General features: G+C 45.4%; 2 protein-coding genes across 2 annotated transcripts in view; one reads left to right on the top strand and one right to left on the bottom strand.

Moving 5' to 3' along the window:
- MIER1 (MIER1 transcriptional regulator) overlaps window positions 1-747 on the bottom strand; it is a 33,145-nt gene extending 32,398 nt beyond the window's left edge. The window contains exon 1 of the mRNA XM_065655396.1: window positions 647-747. The gene's annotated coding sequence lies outside the window, so the exon portion shown is untranslated. The remainder of the gene's footprint in view (window positions 1-646) is intronic.
- Window positions 748-1,605: 858 nt separating this feature from the next.
- Window positions 1,606-17,016, top strand: DNAI4 (dynein axonemal intermediate chain 4). Its single transcript, XM_065655393.1, has 16 exons — window positions 1,606-1,640; window positions 2,292-2,454; window positions 3,270-3,460; window positions 5,205-5,311; window positions 5,531-5,687; window positions 7,112-7,251; window positions 7,980-8,138; window positions 8,544-8,735; window positions 9,986-10,233; window positions 11,392-11,478; window positions 12,769-12,920; window positions 13,975-14,132; window positions 14,320-14,441; window positions 15,106-15,204; window positions 15,613-15,839; window positions 16,587-17,016. The coding sequence occupies exons 1-16, from the start codon at window positions 1,606-1,608 to the stop codon at window positions 17,014-17,016; spliced, it is 2,667 nt and encodes an 888-aa protein (XP_065511465.1).
- Window positions 17,017-18,295: the final 1,279 nt, after the last annotated feature.

The following is an 18,295-nucleotide window of genomic DNA, read 5'->3' as shown; positions in this document are numbered from 1 at the left end:
GGGAGCGGCGGGAGGGGGCGGGCGGAGGGAGGGGGCACGCTGCGCACTACGTCATCGCGCACGGCTCCTCCGCCACCGGCCGCTCCCCCACACACACCCCGCGGGCGCGGGAAGCCTGCTGGGCGCGTGCCGCCCCGCCCCGGCGCGCAGCGCGCCCCCGCCTGTCACTCAGGCGCAGGCCCCGCCCCCCAGCCCGTCACTCAGGCGCAGGCCACGCCCCCCGCCCGTCACTCAGGGGCAGGCCCCGCCCCCCGCCCGTCACTCAGGGGAAGGCCCCGCCCCCCCCGCCACTATGGCGCAGCCCCCGCCCCCCGGCCCGTCACTCAAGAGCAGACCCCGCCCCCCGCCCGTCACTCAGGCGCAGCCCCCGCCCCCCGGCCCGTCACTCAGGAGCAGACCCCGCCCCCCTCGCCCGTCACTCAGGCGCAGGCCCCGCCCCCCTCGCCCGTCACTCAGGCGCAGGCCCCGCCCCCCGCCCGTCACTCAGGCGCAGGCCCCGCCCCCCGCCCGTCACTCAGGCGCAGGCCCCGCCCGGGCCCTGTCAGCGCTGAGGCCGCGGCCCCTCACGGCCCCGGCAGCGACTGCGGGCATTGAGGCGCCGGTGCCGGTGCCGCTCCCTCCCTGCTGGCCCGGCAGCCATACTCACGCGGAAGCGCGGGAGCTGTCTCACGGCCGGCGCCGCGCACAGGGAGGTCCTCGGGGAGCGGCTCTTGAGCGGGGCCCCGCCTCCGTGCGGCACTCGGCTGGGATAACACCAACAGCGCTACGTTGGTCCTACGTAAAGGAGGAAAAAAATAAAATAAAATAAAAACCAGGCGTCCGGTCCTAGATCTTGTCTGTTTTCCCTCAAGCCCTGCCGCGGTTCGGCGGTGTCCGGGACACGCAGGCCCCGCAGGGCACGGGGAGAGCGCCCGAGCCGGGCGGTGCGATCGCTTGGGAAAGCGAGGGCGCTATCGGCTGTTAAGTACTTTGGAAAAGCCTCTCTGGCGGAAAACCTGCGGCCGCTTTCCCTGCCCCAGGGGCACGTCCGACCCGCGGGTCTGAGCTGCCCCTCGGCCACCAGTTTTCCCCACGAAATCCTCAGAAACGCTCCCCGTGGGGCGATGCTGAAAGGAAAGCACCCACGCATGCAACTTTACTGACTCAAGCAAATGAGAGAAATAATAACCAAAACAAACCCTCGCTTCCCCCCCCGAAGCCCGGAGCTGCCCCGATCCCCGCCACCGAGCGGCACGGCGGGGCGGAGGGAGCGCCCGTCTCCCCGGGCCGCCGAGGACCTTTGTGCTTCAGTGACAAAGGGGGAGCGGGGGCTGCCGCGGCCCTGGCGGCAGGGGAGGAGTCCCGGGCTGGGCAGGGGGCGGGCGGCGAAGGGGCGAGGCGGGCGCTGTGCGGCCCAGCCCCGCCGGGCACGGAGAGGGGCCCGGGGCCGGGGGAGCCTCGGCCGGCACTGACCCGCCGGGTCCCTCCTCAGGCGGGCGGACGCGGGGAAGAGCGCGGCCCGGCCTATCGGCGGCGCCGTCCTTGCCAGCCAATCCCCGCGCCGCGTCTTGGGGCGCGCTGCCATGGTTACCGAGCGACGCGCTGCCCCGGCCGAGCGCCGCCGCCATGCAGGGCCCCGCCGGTGGCCGGCGGCCTCTCCCGTGAGTGGCGGCCGTGCTGGGGTCCCGGCAGCCCTGTCCCCGCCGCAAGGGCTGTCCCGGCTCGGGGTCTGCCGTGGAGCTTTCCCTTGGGCGGCTCCGGGCACCGCGGGCCGGGGCAGGCCGGCCGGGAGGGCTCCCCGCCGGTGTCCCCGGGCCACGGCCTGGCTGTGTCACCGGCCCCGCAGGCTGCGTCTCCTAGCCCGTTATTGTCACACCAGTTTCCATGTGTGAGCTTGGCCCCAGAAAACCAAGTATCAGTAAAATCTTGTGGGGTTTTATTTGACCGCAGGCATTGCCCCCACCCCTGCCCACTATGGAAAAAAGCCTCCTGAACAGACATTTTTTTAAGGAATGACATTATTTCAGGTTTATCATCCTGCATTGTTTAAATCCTTTAAACCATTCATGGAAGTTAAGGGATAAAGTAATTTTGTGCTTGTATGTGGTCGGTCATATTTTGTCGATTGAAACAGAACTTGGGCATTGGAACAGGCTGCCCAGGGCAGTGCTGGAGTCACCATCCCTGGAGGGGCTGGACAGACGGACATGAGGTTCTCAGGGACATGGGGCAGTGCCAGGGGTGGGTAACGGTTGAACCCAATGATCTTGAGGGTCTTTTCCAACCAAAATGATTTTATGATTCTATTTCAGGCTGAGGAAAGGATCAGAAGCCAGTTCTGTGAGCCTGAGACGCACAAGCATCTTCAGTGGCATCTACATCAACAGAGCAGGGAGCTGCAGGAGCCAGTCCACGACTTCCGATGGCAGAGCTGGGGACAGGGCATCCCTCGTGGGTCACAGGGGTGCCATACGGGTGAGAAGCCCTTTATTACTGAAGAGCTTTAAATGTGAGTTATTGGGGATGTTAATAGTTGTCAGAAAGGAAATTGGAGAGGGAGGAGGAAAGAAAACGCATCTCTGAAGTTGAAGAGCTGCGGAGAAAGAAAATTATCCAAAAGCTTAACCCATTCTGAAATGAAGCTGATGAGTGTTCAAAAACAACCTGCAAGAATAATAATAAAAAAAATAAATTAGAGTAACAGCTCTCCAACTACATGCTTTCAAACCTGTGTGAGATAGTTGGCTGTAACACCTGTATGTCTTTATCTAAAAAACAGCAGATTCCCATAACATAATCTCAGAGTCCTTTAAAGACCTTCTGAATACCTTCTTACAGTGAGATATTTTGAGCAGTATAATTAAAAAATATGGGTTTTTATCTCATTGCTTTTGCTGTCCTGTTAATTAGGTTGGAATAGTTAGAGTCAATAAGCCGCTCTAGGAGGTCATTATAAAATAAATAAACTGAAAAACACACGAGGGCTGATGAAGGAGAAGAGGGTTTGACAGTGAGATGAACATCATTTTTCCAGATATTTTGCAGCCATTTCTGCAAAGTGAGTTCCAAAGAAGTCTCAGCCCCAGGCGACAACCTTCGCCAGACTGAACCCTAAAGGGGTTCAGCCCGTCCTGCTGTATCTCAGGGGTGACCAACCCATTCTGTCAGGTTCCCACCTAGATCAGGGTCTTGTTTATCTTCCAAATGAGATTAAATGTTGCAAATGTCATCACTGTTGCTTGCTTTGGGAACACAGTGAAGCTGTTACCGTTGCCGAAATATTTCTTCAGGTTTTTGATGCCGAAGGAAAGGATGTGACACCCCGTCCGCTCTCCCATTCCGACCCAAGTGCTGCTGCCCGCAGGCAGAGCAAGCTCGTGCCATTCAGCTCATACCTCGGGCCCGTGGGATTGGATTTTCTCTCTTCTTTTTCCACGCATCAGGCCTCAGGAGCGAATACCAGTTCGGCTTCGTTCTCAGGGTGAGCCCATCTGAAATCCCATCTCACAGGGTACCTGTTCTTCAGAGAGGCTGGGATAGCTGTGCAGGGCTTATAATTATACTGTGTTGCCAAACATACAGACACTTGTCATGCTCGTAATTTAAAATTTGAGGAATAGCAACTAGCAGAAAAAATGGAATTTGTCAATACTTGTGACTGAGTCTGTCAGAACTACTGCTGAAACGCAAATACATTTGCAGCTTGTTGATATACTCCCTTTAGCTACTTCAGAAGCTTCCTGCCTTCCCCACGCATGTTTTTTTCAAAAAATGGAATATATCGATGCCTGCTTAGCTGTGGGTAGGGAAAAATGCCCTGGAAACAAAAGCTCTGGTTTCACTGAAGAGTTAACACATTTCTTTTAGAGCATTGTGTCAGTTTTAATGATACTTATTCAGTACAGACAACCCTTCTAAAAAAGTTGACTCTTTCAGTTCAAATATCAAAATATTGTCAACCTAAGAAGAACCCCCTCTTTTAAATTAATTTAAGCAAGTTAGCTCTGTGGGCATATGTGCATCCATTTCAAAAAATGCCCTTCTACAAAAACTTCCGAGTTAAAACTGCTAAATTACGTGTTTCACTAGTTACTGCCTTTCATTTACAAACCTTCATACAGAGGCAATAAACAAAGTCAATGGACTTGAGCCGTTTTATCTTCAGGCTGACAAATTCAATTAAGTCATGCAAAATATGATAAATAACTGTTCGTGTTTAAAATGAAAGTAATGAGCCACATCACTTTATCCAGTGGTGTGTACACATTCAAATTGTATGGAGAGGAGATGCGATTTATTTAGTCAAAGGGACTAAAACACTAGTAAAGGCAGCACTGGAAAAAATACAAGTTAAAGAAAAGCATTATTTACTGTTTTCTTTGGAAAGTTAATGCTATTGTGATTTCTGAGAATAAGAGATTGCTCTTTTTGTCGTGTTTCCAAGGCTGGCTATTATAAAGGGTAATCTCAGAGGTAGGGATATTAACCAGGAGTAAATATACACAAAAAAAAGAATTAAAAATACAAAATATCTCCTGAAAAACAAATGCATCCTCTTTGGAGACAAGAACTCTTCATTTAAAAGACAAAATAAAATTCTTTAACTTTAGTTTTAAATACAAATCTTTAAAATTGCCTTTTTCAAATGCCTTTTTTATATTTATAATTGCTCACACTTAGCTTTCGAGGAAGAGAAAATCTGCTCACAAACCTCCCAGCACTACCTAAGTTTTGAGTTTTACTTCTAGTTAGCACAGCTACCTCCTCTGTGAACATTACCTATTTTTGTTTTTTGAACAAGCTAATCCCTTCAAATGAGTTTCATGTGCATTTCAAAGCCATTTCGGCACATGCAAAGCACCAGAGGACCTAATTCTGGTTGAGAGCAGCGCTGCCTGCGAGTGTTATTGCCCAGCAGGCAGCAAACCCTGCGTGTTATTATACGCTAAGAACGAACTGAGAGCTCAACAGCTGCTTTGCCATCAGCCATTTAATGCCTCAGGATATGTCGTCAGAGGAATTCTTTATTTTTAAGTCTTTCAAACCATTTCATTATTTTCTTTCCTGAGCCTTCTATGACTTATTTTACAGCATCCCTGTCTGTGCTGTCACAGTCCTCGGTGGTTTATCCTGATAACACCACTGCTACGATATTTCTGTTGTGCTTTGCTGACTGACACCTGGCCTCTCATACAGGATTTTTGCTGATTTCTTTGTTGCCGCAGGACGTACGGGAGCAGCAGTACGATATCAAACGCATCAACCACCGAGAGCATCCTAGATGAAATAGTAGAAGCCGGCTCTCAACGAGACACAGCTGTGAACTTACCTGGTAAAGAACATGCGGGGTATAATTACAGATTCCAACTGTTGTTTGGAGTGATGTGTGGGACACTGCAGGCAGTGGGTGTGAGACGCCCAGCGCTTCAAAGGAACTCGGTGCCTCACTAGTTGTGGCTCCCGATCATTAAAGCAGTTTTAGAATTAATTTGCCTTCTTTTAAATTTAGAGCAGAAAAGGTCTCGCTTGTTAAGCTCATTTAATTTTTCAGATGTGCAGGTGAGGCCAGAGGAGATGAAAGAAGAACTGACAAAAGAAGACTTAGACAAGAGAGTGGATATTTACCTCACAGAGACGGAAACTCTCTGGATATTTGATATGTCATCTGTGATGGTGTCTGTGGAAGCAGAAGACGCTGGAAGAGTTCAGTATGTATACTGGCAGTTGTTTGTGTGCACACAGCTCAGCACGCCCCATTTCTGCTGATCGCACAGTCCTGAACAGGCTGCTCACACGTAGGGTCAGCAATCTGACTACTATAGCTTGCCATTTCACCTCTGTTCAAAGCCATTTGGGCTTGAGTCTTTTGACAAGACAGCCTGAAGTCCTTACAACTCCACTTTGTTGATCAAATTCATATCAACTTGCACTGATAAATTGAGGCAGATTAGCAAAAGCAGGGGATGGTGGAGAACACACAGGCGATGGGGGAAAGAGAAGATGGAGGAGTGCGGTACATGTGAATTACGCAATTTAATTTTAAGAAATTGCAAACCTCCGCATTGATTCTTGTGTGTAGCTTTGCAGCTCATCATTTCTTAATAACAAAGATCTAAATGAACTAGGCAGGCTTTGACTTCCTGGAAGCTTCTGGCTAGAAGAAATCCCACCCCACCACAAGTGACCTTGCCTGTTAAAATATTGTGTCTCCCCTTAGTTGCATCTAGAGCTTCCACTGCAGAGTGTCCTCTCTGGACTACCATGAACTTTGGGAGGGAGTATAACCCAAAATACAGATTTTTTTGGCTTACTCCCAGGAGCTCAGTGGGACAGAGTGCAGCAAAGTGCTTTCCGTGAGGGACGTCGCACTGACACACTTGTCACGCAGTTTTGGTAGACACAAGCCCCAAAGCCTGAGCTGCAGCACACTGAGCTTGGCAAGGCCAACAACTTAGATAAGTCAGTTTTTCCTGCTAGTATACACACCAAATTCATGGTGGGACTCCAGCCCCAGCCTGTGGATCACATGGGTGTGATTTTGGGGAAAGAAGAGGAACAGCATCCTACGAATCAGACTCGGCTGGTATGCGCAGCACGTATTGCCAACTGCATAGGAACAGAGACTCTTCCCGAGCACAACAACCCGTGGTGGACTGAAACTGGGTGTAACCCGTGTCTGCTGCTAGAATATTGAAACTCAAATAATAGGAAAAGTTTCTCAGTTCCCACTGACCGTTCGTACAGAACCTGAGGGCTGGATGAAACAGAAACGTACTATTAAGAGTTTCATTTTTGGCTCTTGGATGCGCTGTGATGAGAGCTACATATTTCTGAACTCCTTGGAATTCCACCAAATTCAAAGGTAGCTGGAGTAGGGATATTTACCTACCTCTACAGGCCGTTTCTGTTTCAGAACAGCATCATGAGGTTAGAAATAGCTGCTGAAAGATGATACATAGCATGAAATGAAATCTAGCAATCAAAAAAACCCCAAGCAGTTACGACATGGAGTCATAACTTATATAAATTATGACATGGAGCATCCTCTCCTGTTCAACTTGTGGTTAAATATACTGAGATATTGAATGCAAATGTTCTTCAGAAAGTCACTGTACATTTCTTTTCTTTCCAGGGAGCGGAATAAGATTTATACTGACATTTGCAAAAATAGACCTGGTAACGATCGCTTTGTAGAAAAAACAATGCAAACCATCAATGGAGCCGCAAAGAACAAGGAGGTGCAATGTGACAAAATCATCATGGAAGATAAAGGTGAACTCTCAGAGTACCGCATAGGAAAGTATTTAATAAGAACAGACCCTCATTTGCTACATTGTACGCTTGGCTGTTGGGTTTATTAGGAGGCAGAACTTCACTTAATACTGGAAACACTAGAGGAGACAGTTCCCTTTTTTCCCTTTAACTTTTCAGCGCCGCTGGTTTCTGTTTGCAATAATGCAAAGAAAAGAACCTCTGTTATGAGATTTAAAATCTCGGGGAAAGCAGAATATCTGGGCAGCCACACAGGATAGATGTGATTATACAAAATGTTCAACCTCAATGCTCTGAAGAAATTATAGGGGAAGATCTAGGTTTTAGATACATGTGCTGAGCTTTGCCTTGCTATGCACATTTTTTTTTGTGTAGGAGGCCAAAGAAAACTACGAGGAATGCTATTGCATGCATTTTTCCTTTGTGTTCATTAGTCTATGTAAAACGAGTGAAAAAAATATATATCAAAAGGAGAAAATAAATAAATACTAATGTGATTTGAAAACATAATCTTCCCCTTTTCTGTGTGCCTTGAGCACCAGCACGGCTCGTTCCAACCACACAACTGCAGCTACAGCCTCGTCCGACCCTCAGGCCCTTTCGAAGCCCCTATGCCAAAAATTTGGGAGTGTAGTATGAAAAGGAAACCTTTGCTCAGCTGTACATAGTCCTTTATTACAATGTACTGAAACAACAGCCTTGTATAATACAGCGTAATTCATTTCTAGGAGTGGTGGTCACTTCCTGGGACTTGTACGATTCATTTAACATACTGGAAATAAAACCCGCGTCAAAAGCAGAAGGCAGCAGAGCCACAACGGGGAAAAGCAGCAAATCTCATCCAACCAAAGAGCAGCATCAGACTACGTCTGTCTCTTCTGACAGAGGTAACATTTTTCCAGGTTTACATTTCGGATGCATGTTCAAGCAAATGCTTAGTCTCCTGTCTGGCACTTGACACATCTGCACTGAGGCCTTTTCTGTCCAATGCCATCATAAATGATCTTAAATAAAGATAAATAGTCAGTGGCAAAGTTTGGTGTTACTAACTAACTTAGGCCAGTAGCAAAACAATTGTGAAAAATTCCAGAAGTATCTCATCATATTGAGTATTTGAGCAATAACACAAAATAAAATTGAAGCAAGAAAAACAATCAGTAGGGGAAGTATTTTTTTGTTGCGATAGATTCTTCTTTGCTTATTGCAGGTGTAGAAGGAGACTTCTTATCCCCTGAACTTCGATGTGCAAAGTATTATCATGCTAAAGCTGTTTTCCTCTCATCTGTTGTCAGGCAGTACAACTTCTACGACGATTTCAGAAAGTGCTGTTGTTGCCAGAAGCCACGAAGAGGAGGAATGCCATTCCGAAGCTGTATTAACATCCCAAAACCTTCAGCGGGACTTATTTTTCATGGAGAGGATTCTAATGGAGAATATTTTTCAACCCAAACTTGCAGCTTATCGGCAGTTTCCTGTCCTTCCAGGTTTGTTTCCTGTTTGCAGCAGGTTTTCCATGCTATTGAAAGTCACAGAGTTATGTCCCTCATTAAATGTCTTTACAGACCATAAGTCATTTAAGAAATAGAGAAAGGAGAGTTTATGAGATGTCAGCATGGACTCTGCAGTTTTCCACTCACTTTGACAGCTCTGAGCCAGCTCATCTCCCCTTAGCACCACAAACTGAGACGTACTCAAAAAATCAGGCAAACTTGTTTCCTGACAGTTAAGATACAGATTAACTCTGCTATTCTCCAACCATTTTTTTTGCATTGGAATGTCTTTTACAGTTGTTTGGTTTTGTTTGTTTTTTTTAAAAAATTATTTTATAAGGGGACTGATGGTAAATGGAACTTTTGGCCTAAACCAGAAGTTTTTGATGTTCAGTGTCTAACATAAAGGACACTCATTGCAGACTCTAAGAGGCATCACCTGGACCCAAGTGGTAAGTAACATTTTACCATTTACAGGAGCTCCAAGTTAACACAGGGATCAAAAAACAAAGGCAGATTCCCACTGTTTTTACTGTGTGGTACCTCCTCGTGTCATAGAGTTTCAGTTTCTCAGGCAGTGAACTTGTTATATTCCATCATACCAGCTACAGCTACAGCTGGAGCACGATGCTGGACTTTTGTTCTGACAATATGGCAGTTGTTCTTCTTTGTTTCTTATTTTGTTTACAGTTATCTGAGCTCAGTTTCTGATTTGCACATTATATAAAACAAAGGAGTGAGTAAACAAAAAACTACTCAGCAAATGCAGTCTAAAAATATGCTCTATGCATAATTGTCCCAAGTAATGAGCAACTTATTACAGCATGAAGTACCTTCGCTATGGTGTTACAAGATCAACGTGTAAGTGTGGCTTTTTGAAATTAGGCATCTAACTTGAAAAAAAAATCCTCGTTTAAACAAATTTTTAAATACGAGAGATCAGAAATATTCTTGGTTGGGGGCGAACATAAACTCAGAACTTGTTGCTGGGTAGCTAAGTCCATTCATTAAACAGCTGGTGCATAACTGGCACATTACAGCCCGATCCAGCCACCTTCTATGGCCCTGCCAACATCTTAGCCGCAGTTCTAGAAGTTAGGATATCTTAATTCCTCAAATCTTCACCTTTTTTTTTTTTTGGCAAAATATTTGCTGAAAGGGCAAATTTTTCTTCTGATGTGAACGACTGGAGTTGGATAAGTGAAATGTTACTACTGAGACTCCACCATATTTGTGCGCTTTAGATCCCAACATTCCATCAGACACCAGTGGTGCAGTAGCAGCCGTGAAAGAAGCTCAACAGGAAGAGCCTCACGAGGAAAAGGGCGAGGAGGAGCAGGAGGAGGCATTAATCGACGCATCAATCCTGTCGGACCTAACGAAAACCCCAGAAGAACGTGTACCTCCCAGCCTGGAGCATCTGTGGTCGTATCTCTGCAACGTGACTCGTGCTCACAGCGTGAGCAGCATGGCCTGGAGCAAAGTCAACCCCGTGAGTTAACAAACCACTGCTTCTGAGCTGGTTACAAAACGCTATAAGCAATTGGTGTAAAAAAAATCCCTGATTTTGATATACTTTGCTGGGAGGGATCTCAGAGAGATGGCATCATCCCTACAGTCAGGTAGGTTTGGAAATTGAAATTTAAACCCCTACTGTTAAACTTTATCACCATGATGGAGTTTATTCCTGACAGTTTAGATACCACATCTTTCTTTCTGACAGTAATCTCCCAAGCAAGCAGCACTCATCAAACTTGGGGGCTACGATGTATAATAACAGGCACAGATTTCTGAGCAGCTGGCCCAAGTGTATTTAATTCTGTTTCAGTGGAGGTGAGAACGACTCCGACATGTCCACTTTCAGAGCAATGTAAGGCTCAGTTTTTCCAACAGACTTCTCTTATGGCCACAACAAAAATAATGACGGCGAGGAAAGTAAAAAGCAGGTCAGGATGAGAAACATAAAACCAGTAAGATTGCCCCAGGAGGGGGAAAAAAAAAAAAGGGGAAAATAAAGACCATTTCATAATGTTAGTGTACCAGATCCCAGGTATTCTACAGTTGGACACTTTTCTAGACTTCAGCCTGAGAATTATAGGGCAAGAAAACACTTTGAAGCGTTAGTATGAATTGTTTTGGGTAGGGAAAAAAATAATGCTGTTGAAGATGAAAATTTTACTGCTGTTTCTTACTTCTGCTTATGAAAAGGAATGAACAGAATTCATTGGACCCCACCGTAGAGACCTAAAAGCTCCGAGTTTGAGGTTGTCACTGAGGCTCCTTTCACAGCCATTGTCAGGAGAGAAAAATAGAAGTATTATTATGTATTCCATTAAATACTGCATATTAAAATATGGTATAGAACAATGCATATTCATCTCTGGAAGGGACATATTTTTATGATGGCCAAGGAGAGGGGATAGCAAACACAACTGAGAGTGACTAAAAATGCACTTGTAGTTGAGCCAGTTTCCAGTATTCTAGAAATTCCGAAATTCTGTTCTTGCGTGTGATTCTACTTGCATATAACATGAGCACTATTTTTCCAGACTTTGCACTGAGACTCACTGTTAACAGAAAGCTGCCTTTTAGAAATGCCCTGCTGAAATTCAAGTTTAACTGAGAAATATCTGTTAATCTGTGCTTTTAGGATCTTTTAGCTGTTGGTTACGGACCGTTTGATTTCAAACAAAAGAAGAAAGGCTTGGTTTGCTGTTGGTCATTGAAGAACCCCATGGTAACAAGTAGCCAATTTGTTTTCTTGTGTTTTTTTCCTCAATGTATTTTTCTGCTATACTATTTCTGCTTTATGGATTTCCCTCTTTCCATTTCAAAAAGCAAGACCTAGCCAGTAAGGCTGAATTTGCTAGCCCAAATCACACATTTCTGGAAAACTGATTCTGACTGCAGTACCTGGCCATGTGCTTGACTCTTGACCCAAAGGAACAGAAAAAGAATCATTTTAGTTGGGAAAGTGCTTTACGATGATCGAGTCCAACCGTTCGCCCAGCCCTGGCACTGCCCCATGTCCTGAGAACCTCATGTCCGTCTGTCCAACTCCTGCAGGGATGGTGACTCCAGCACTGCCCTGGGCAGCCTGTTCCAATGCCCCACAGCCAAAACTCTGAAAAATGAGCCTTTTTAAACCAGCCATTAAAAAAAAGAAATAAAAAAATCTCGGAAATCTCGGTTACAAAGTGACATGGTCAAAATCACCCAATCGCCATCAAATTACACAACTTCAGTTTTATTTGTTCTACAAGCTTCACTTGCCCCAAACTGTGTATTAGACTGATTTAAATCACGCAGAGTCATGTCTTTGATGCATATTTATCACGTCAACAGCAAATACTCCTGTGATTCCCTGATGTCACCACAGCCCTCACATTAAGAACTAAGGTCTGGCAGGCACACGGAAATAGACTTTTTTGCAAATTACCACTCTACTATTTCCCATTTTAAGAGCTCGGCACAGTGACTTTAAGGATTTAATCTTATAACAGAGCTGAAGCAGTTCTTTGGTTGCACAAAGAAATGACACGAAAATAGTAGTTTACAGACTCCCTGAAGTACATTAGATTACATTTTATCTTCAGCCAGGTTTCTGTAATTGGAAAGGTACTTACTTTCACATTACAAGATAGAAAACAACTGGAGAAATTTACCAAAATGCCAAGTTCATTTTGAAAATAACAAAAATCAAACAAACAAACCAACCCCCCACATGGTACTCAGCTGAATCTTGGGGAATTTGAGTTTTAGGTATTTGGTTTGGAGTAGGCCCATCTAACATTTACAGTGTCATATTTCTGCACAGTCTTCATTTTTTCCTAATTTTATCAGTTACAGCAAGAAATAAACTGAACCATTTAGAATACAGTACCTAATTTCTACCTAGAAGTGGTCATTATGGTCATCAGCACTTGAATTTCCCAGCAGAGCCTGGAAATTTAGTATCCAGTGCTGAAACGACAGAGGTAAATTAATAAACTAACTTAAAATGTTCTTGTATTTCTCTACTGGTCAGTGGCCAGAGCGTATTTTCCGGTGTAAACACGGTGTTACCGCTTTGGATTTTTCTCTGAGAAGCCCGAATCTTTTAGCAGTTGGAACGTACAATGGTTCTGTCGCTGTCTATAACGTCCGGAGTCGTAAGGATGCCGCGATTATGGACAGCAGGTAAGGCTGCAATTCCCCGTCTCCTCCACCTCAGTCATGTCTTAGCAAATAAATAAAAAAATATCCCCAGGTGAGAAGCTGAGGGAACAGTAACACTCTTGATAAGGCTTGTGAATACTCAGGGATGTCACACAATTTTTTCATTTCCAACTTCTGTCAGTATCTTCCAGTTTTGATTGGGAAAGCCTATAGAAACACTCAATACTCTCAAATCCTACAAGTCTCTGGAGCAAAATTGCAGACACAAAAGTTTACGGTAATGTATAAATGCCTGGAAGGGCCAGCCGGACTTTTCCCACCCACCTATTTACACCGGTACAGCCAAACCCTCAGACGCTGTCATCAACCTCTACTTTATTTCTGCCAATAAATGCTCATATTACTTTAACACCACTGGTCCTTATTTGGGATAGGAAACGCTCTGCGCTGCTGCCATGCATACAAAGCGAGTTCTCCATGTTGGAAAGGTCACACAGATGAGTACTGTGCCCTGGCTTTTTAAGGAAATGCAGCAAGTTACCACCAAATATCATTTTATACTCCATGTTTTAACTACCTAGGACAATCCTGTCCTGGATAATAAAGCCTTACGGGAGACCAGTGGTAGCTTTTAGTGGTTTCTCACTCGTTACACTCACCAAAACCAGAAAGAATATCAGAATAGGTGAGGGACAAGCAGGAATTAAGAAGAAAATGAGAGAGAAGGGGTGAGGATGGAGACATTTGTCTTGAGGGCAGCTCCCCAAATCTAAGGCAGGCTCCTCCAAGGTGCAGATTGATTTCACGATTCAGGTATCATGAAAGGTATGTCAGCACGTTAAATGGTGCCCTGAAATTAAATATCAAATATGTTTGATTAAAAAAAAGTCCTGGGGAAAACAGTCAATATTTAGATTTCTTCTTTTTCCACCCCCCCTTTTTTTTTAAAGAAAAGCTAAACATTTCTGTCAGAAGAGCGGACATTCATTACAAAGTGGAAGCTTAATTATTTTTCAAATATATTGCCTTGTCTTTGTTCATATATGATTTATCGTGAGTATGTTTTTTGTCCCAGTCAATCTTTAAATAAACATACAGGTCCTATATGGCAACTGAGGTGGGTGGAACAGGCCAGCGGTGAAACAGAAGACGGCAAAAGAGAGAGGTTAATCTGTATGTCAGCAGATGGCCGAATAACCGAGTGGTTTCTACAGAAAAGACTAGATTGCACTGGTAAGCATTTTCCCTGCAGAGGGATAAGACCTGAAATCACAATTGCTTCATTTTATTTCAGGTGACACTTTTAATACCAGTTATCACACCCCAAACATTTAAGAGCTGTTGAGCATTCCACGGAAGCACAAGTTATTCATAGCACTGTCACACACCTGTCTGACAAAAACTCTTGCTCTTTGCACAGATCTGATGAAAATACAGCAAACAAAAAGCGAGAAGAAAAAATTACCAAGTGAGAAAGAAAGCAAAAGTAAAGATCTGATACCTCAGCAGGCAGCTGGGATGTGCTTTGACTTCCATCCCAAGGTAGGTCAGAAAGTCCATCCTGGCTCAAGTATTATCCAGGGAACCTGTGCGGCAGGGGCAAGATCCTCAGTTGGAGCGACTTTGCTGGCACTACCTGGGACTGGGCACTGCTATTTAAAGCATATTTAGCTCTGAAGCAAACTGCTTCTTAGCTAGTAACAGTGGATGATACAGTAAACCAAGCAAGTAATCCCTGTGCGTGAACAACTCTGTCATTTCAGCCACATTACTCATGTTTGCTTTGGGCCGGATCCTAGGGCGGGTTTCCCCCGCGTGTGGGTCAAATCAGTGAGAAGTTGACTGTTGAACATCTCCTGAGTCTCGGACTGAGCTGGCTGTGCTTCTCCTCTTTATCCAGCTGAATGTTTTACCCTCAGAGCATTTGAAGAATTCACACATTTGCCCATGTGGATCACAGAAAGTCTGGGATTTTCAGGAGTCAAAAATCCCAGTGTGTGTTCTGCACAGACGGAGCACAGGCACAGCAAATCGGATCCATTCTGGCACCACTGGATCTACTGCACATACAACACACAACACCCTGGCAACCCCACCTTAGTTCTTCAGAGAACTGTCACTGCCAAACTCACCCAGTCCTTTAGAGATTTCTGGATGAGTGATAAATAGGTTAACCCCACTTAGGTTACTTTCACCTTTCTTTCAGGACAGTGATTTTTACCTTACTGGAACAGACGAGGGTCATATCCACAAGTGTTCTTGTTCATCTAATGAGCAGTTTGTAAAGACATACAGAGGCCATAAGGTGAGTGATACATAGAAGTAATGACAGCAGAAGCTGTTCAACTAATTTCACAAATGTAATGGTTTCTTTGCTTATAATTACTAAACAAAACATCTGCAACAAAAGAAACCTAAACTTCTCTTCTTATTTAGTCTTTGCTTCATCCAAGGAGCTGCCCTTTCAGCATCAGCTTCTCCTAACAACTGGTGAAGGGACAGAATCAGCTGAATGGTTTTTTATTCCCACGATCTCTCCTGTCTTATCACATCTGCTACCCCCTCATTTCCTATTGGTACACATAAAAAATGCCGGGTTTGCTATTAAAGTCAGAGAACGGCCAGGGATTTCCATGAAAGGCCACTATTAAAAACCACCCTGTGAGCCCGTAGTTTCAGAATAAAACAAAGTTCTTTTTTGTTTCTTCCTCAGGGTCCTGTGTACAAAGTCGCCTGGAATCCCTTCAGCACTGACACATTCCTCAGCTGCTCTGCAGACTGGAGCATTAATTTATGGCACCAGGATTCCCAGACGCCCATTTTAACTCTCAGCTCCGTCACTGCTTTTGTCCATGACATTATGTGGTCTCCGAAGTCAGCCTGCATATTTGCAGCAGCAAATGAAAGCAGAACGGAAGTTTGGGATCTCAGTGTCAGCACGTAAGTCATTACTTTTCTCAAAGAAGATTCTGAAACTTAACAGCACAAAGGCTACACACTATTGCCTAGTCAGGACTGTTATCACTCATGACAGCTCCGTGCCATTTGCTTACTTAGTTATGGAAAATATTGCATTTTGAAATATTCATTTTGTAAAAGCAGAGGGTAGTTTCCAGACAATTGCGACTGTAAGACAAGGAGATGAATGCCTCACGGAACTGATAAAGGGTAAAACGGCGCTTTTTTTGCTGCAGAAATGATAGATTCTACCACTGCCATAGTTAAAAGTAAAAGAATAACAAAACTGATCTACTTTGGTTCTTTTATAAAAATAAGATAGTCAGAAGTTGAGATACCTCGCACAGTTTCCCACTACTGTAAAGCAGGTGCACATCTCGTGCACAGCTTAGTTAATCTGTGGCCTTGTGACGCTGGTCTGTACTACTTGTATTAAAGACAGCATGAAGCCAGCAGTGGAGTAGGAGGCCTGCCTAATCTTGCAAGTTATTCATATAATAAAAATATTAAGCACCAAATTAGGCAATAGGACAGATTTTAGGCTGGGATTTCTGTTCTGATAGAGACCAAAACAACACTGCCTCACTTCCTAGTTTTGAGTTAATCTAGGACATAAAAAGTAAGTAAACCACGCAGCATTTATCAGGCCTGCATTACTGCTAGATTTACACTCCAGGCAAACACAATTTTAAGCATGGCATCATCAACCCTGCCTCTGCTGGGTTGCAGCTTGAGCCCCGTGATCTCTCGCTCTGCTGGCCCACAAGTGATGTTCACATCCGTGCTCTTCGCTGCCAACACCGACTGCCTCCTGGTGGGAGACAGCGAGGGAGAGGTCGGCGTGTTTGAGCTGCAGAACCTGGCTGCTTCCCACAGTAACGCGGTAAGAGCCACCAGGAAATGTGGCGGTTCTCAGAGGCCTGTGTGCTTGTCTGGTCCTTCATTCCTCAGAAAGGGGCTTCTGGTAAAGACCTGGCTAATAAATATTGAAATAGGTGGAATCAGCTACAATTCCATAACCAGATTAAAATCTGAGGTGGTTCCTGCTCTTCTGCATGCCAAACCACTAGAAATTTCAGGAACAGGTAAGTCAACATCCAGTTTGAGGTGTCACTTGATCACAAATCATAGAATCGTTTACATTGGAAAAGCCCTTTGAGATCATCGAGTCCAACCATTAACCCAACACTGCCAAGTCCACCTCTACCCCATGTCCTGAGAACCTCATCTCCGTCTGTCCAACCCCTCCAGGGATGGTGACTCCAGCACTGCCCTGGGCAGCCTGTTCCAATGCCCCACAGCTGTTTGAGGAAGAAATTGTTCCCCAGATCCAACCTCAGCCTCCCCTGGCGCAACTTGAGGACGTTTCCTCTGGTCCTGGCGCTTGTTCCTGGGGAGCAGAGCCCGACCCCTCCCCCGGCTCCAAGCTCCTTTCAGGCAGGTCAGAGATCAGAAGGTCTCCCCTCAGCTCCTGTTCTCCAGGCCGAACCCCCCAGGTCCCTCAGCCGCTCCTATCACAGCTGTGCTCCAGAGCCTTCACCTGAGGTTCTCCACAGCTGGATTTGGGAGGGACACTTGGGGCAAGCACAGGAAGGTGGAGGTTCCTCTAAACGCAGCCTGCAGGTGACTCTATTTGCAGAACACCCGGACCTGCTGAGCAGGCAGGAAGGACATGCCCTCTCCTGGCCACCAAGAAGATAGTCTCACTTTGCTGTTGTCAGCAAACCCACTAGCCCTTTGGCTCCGTGTTGTCTTCACTCCTTTAGAAGCCACCATTTACCCCAGCGAGGGCTTCTGTCCTAGACGACATGTGAGAAGTTGACTTGCCTTACAACCAGGTTGCTCTCCGATCGCCCCACTGCACAGACTCGTGACTTAACTGTGAACCCCTCCGTCCACTTTTACGTAAACCTGTGCTAATTTATACCAAAGCCCCACTGGTCCCTCCTTGTGCTGCTGCCTTTGGCCTTTCAACTTGGACCCAGTAGCTTTGGCTTTACTGGACTCAGGTTCCCAGTTTGTAAAGTGGGATTGGTACTTTTAATATCCCTTCTGAGTTACAAGGTGCAAACCACTAAACTTGAATTGGAGAGAATGAAAATGCTGATGTTAACGTAACCTTCATTCTTAGGGTATTAAGCATTAATAATTCACAGTTATCAGTGTTGCATTTAGAAATTCTGATAATTACCATCCTCATTTGCCAAGGGCTATAAACCACAAAGCAAAAAAATATTTCCCTTAAAAACTGGAAATGAGGCCATTGTTGTTAAACTTACAAAATAAAATTTGTGGCCTTTTTTCTTACAAATTACCACAACACAGACCAACTTCTCTGAGCATAAGAAGTTCTTCAGTTAACAAGAGCATAGGGATAATTTTCGGGGTGTGTCACCAGAGCAGGACTGAAAATATCAGTGCTTAATTTCACAGACTTT

This window comes from Caloenas nicobarica, chromosome Z (genome assembly GCF_036013445.1).
Source record: "Caloenas nicobarica isolate bCalNic1 chromosome Z, bCalNic1.hap1, whole genome shotgun sequence".
NCBI lineage: Eukaryota > Metazoa > Chordata > Aves > Columbiformes > Columbidae > Caloenas > Caloenas nicobarica.
Note: the sequence above shows the minus strand (reverse complement) of the source record. Positions and strands in the feature narration are given on the sequence as shown.